At 40.3% G+C, this 2,013-nt stretch overlaps 1 protein-coding gene across 1 annotated transcript; it reads right to left on the minus strand.

Moving 5' to 3' along the window:
• Window positions 1–363: 363 nt before the first annotated feature.
• Window positions 364–1,578, minus strand: LOC126267704 (uncharacterized). The gene is made up of 3 exons (XM_049973007.1): window positions 1,315–1,578; window positions 978–1,035; window positions 364–902 (listed from the first exon to the last, which is right to left on the minus strand). The coding sequence occupies exons 1-3, from the start codon at window positions 1,576–1,578 to the stop codon at window positions 364–366; spliced, it is 861 nt and encodes a 286-aa protein (XP_049828964.1).
• Between the last annotated feature and the right edge of the window lie 435 nt (window positions 1,579–2,013).

Here is a 2,013-nt window from a genome sequence, read left to right on the forward strand (position 1 = left end):
AACAGAAGCTTTATTCTTGCAAAATAAATTACCTTGTACATTCTGCATGTATGTATGTATGCTTAAACGTAAAAGAGAGGTACTATAGCCTTTTATATACAAAAACTGCGTACATGAGTTTACTTACAGAAGAAACAAAGTAAACAAAAGTTGTTCAGTAGAAGGCATTTTTATATCGCATTGCAACACTGTCGTCGATTTTTGTTTAGAAATATGATTTTATTAACCAATTGGCCTTTTAGTCTGCTTCTTTGTTTCTCTATAAATAGTCCTGTTTTCGAAAATATTCTTTCACTGGGAACAGAAGTTGCAGGTATTGCAAGATATTTTTTTGCCACGACAGATAGAACTGGGTAACTGTTTTCATTTTTTTTTCCCAGTAGTGTAAAGGATTATCCGTGCGTTGTAGTATGGTTCTTCCAAATATCGTTGTACCTCCAGGTCTTTGCTATCACAACCGCTTTCCATTAGATTTTTATTGGAAACCTCTTCATCGAAAGAAGTCCATAAGGAACTACTGGCGTTTTGTACGACATGGTACTCGTGGCTAGTGTCGTTAGCAGTCGAATGAGTAGATCGTACGGTCTCTACCAAGTTAGTGCACTCTGTAATTAGGTTTGCAACGGCATGTTTTGAATGAATGGGATTCGTAAATGGTAACGTTTTGAATCTTGGATCGAGAACTGTGGTAACGGCATGTACTTTGTTTGTTTCTATTAAGCATAGCCGGGCTATTAGTGAGTTTTGCAGACGTTGCTGTAGCTCTTGCGCTGTCGTGGTAGCCCACTTCCCATTGCATACGTCTTCAGTTGAGATTTCACTTGTTATCACTTCAAATGGCTCTAGTACACATAAACATTCGCTTAAAATTCGCCACTCGTCAGCTGTGGGGTTCTCTACACCTGAATACAAAGTTGATAAACAGGCTGCAATTCATTCCTTTTGCTCCACTAGACGTTGTAGCATATAAAACGTACTGTTCCATCGGGTTTCGGTTTCCTGAATCAATTTATGAACAGGTTTTTTCATTAGATCCTGGATCTCATGGAGTTTATCATTAGCATTGCAAAAATGGTTCAAATGGCTCTGAGCACTAAGGGACTTAACATCTATGGTCACCAGTCCCCTAGAAATTAGAACTACTTAAACCTAACTAACCTAAGAACATCACACACATCCATGCCCGAGGCAGGATTCGAACCTGCGACCGTAGCAGTCGCGCAGCTTCGGACTGAGCGCCTAGAACCGCTAGACCACCATGGCCGGCCATTAGCATTGCAACTTGTTTTTAAAATAGCTAACAATTTTTCTGACCTTTTCCCGCATTATGCAGAGCTCAGTGTTGCTGATCAAAGAACTTTTCACAACTAAATTGATAGTGTGTGCTAAACAAGGCACATGTTGCATATCTATGTTGCCACTGTGAATAAGTTGTACGGCCGCCGTCATGTTACCGGCGATGTCAGTTGTGGTGTTTACAACTTTGTTTTCAATGTTCCATTTTGAAATCACGTTATCTAACGCCTCACTAATATTTAGCGCTGTATGCTTTTCCGGAAAACGGAATGTCTCAATCATGAGGCGCAACTTTTTTCGATTTGGTATCGAGTATAGTGGGCCCAACAGTGAAACAAAACGTCGAAAACCAGTGTCCTCGACGATTGGAAGCGGTTAAAAATCGTCTGTTATCATGGCCACTAGTGCTTCATCTAGCTGTTGTTGTCGTTTACTTCCCTCTATGAAGAGAAACGTAAGATTTAGATTAGTGCCCCTGCAAGGGGATACCTTATGCTCGACAACTAGTCCAATTAAATTACATATCGTATCGTGCAAAAGCTCGGATAGTATAGGTTTGATTTTGGGGTATGTTGTAGATTATCATTTTTTTTTTAATGCGTGGCGGACCGCTTCGGACACTATCCGAACTTTTGCACGGAATTCACGTTTTGTACCACACATACCTGGATATTTTGTCTGCCTCGCACTATTAGAAGAATGAGCATCTGTATCCAC

This window comes from Schistocerca gregaria, chromosome 4 (genome assembly GCF_023897955.1).
Source record: "Schistocerca gregaria isolate iqSchGreg1 chromosome 4, iqSchGreg1.2, whole genome shotgun sequence".
Classification (NCBI taxonomy): Eukaryota; Metazoa; Arthropoda; class Insecta; order Orthoptera; family Acrididae; genus Schistocerca; species Schistocerca gregaria.

Coding starts and splice junctions, on each gene's coding strand:
- LOC126267704 (XM_049973007.1), bottom strand. CDS start 1,578: ATGATTGAGACATTCCGTTTTCCGGAAAAGCATACAGCGCTAAATATT. Junction 1,036..1,314: donor TCTGCATAATGCGGGAAAAG/GTCAGAAAAATT, acceptor CATGAGATCCAG/GATCTAATGAAAAAACCTGT. Junction 903..977: donor AACCGAAACCCGATGGAACA/GTACGTTTTATA, acceptor CTTTGTATTCAG/GTGTAGAGAACCCCACAGCT.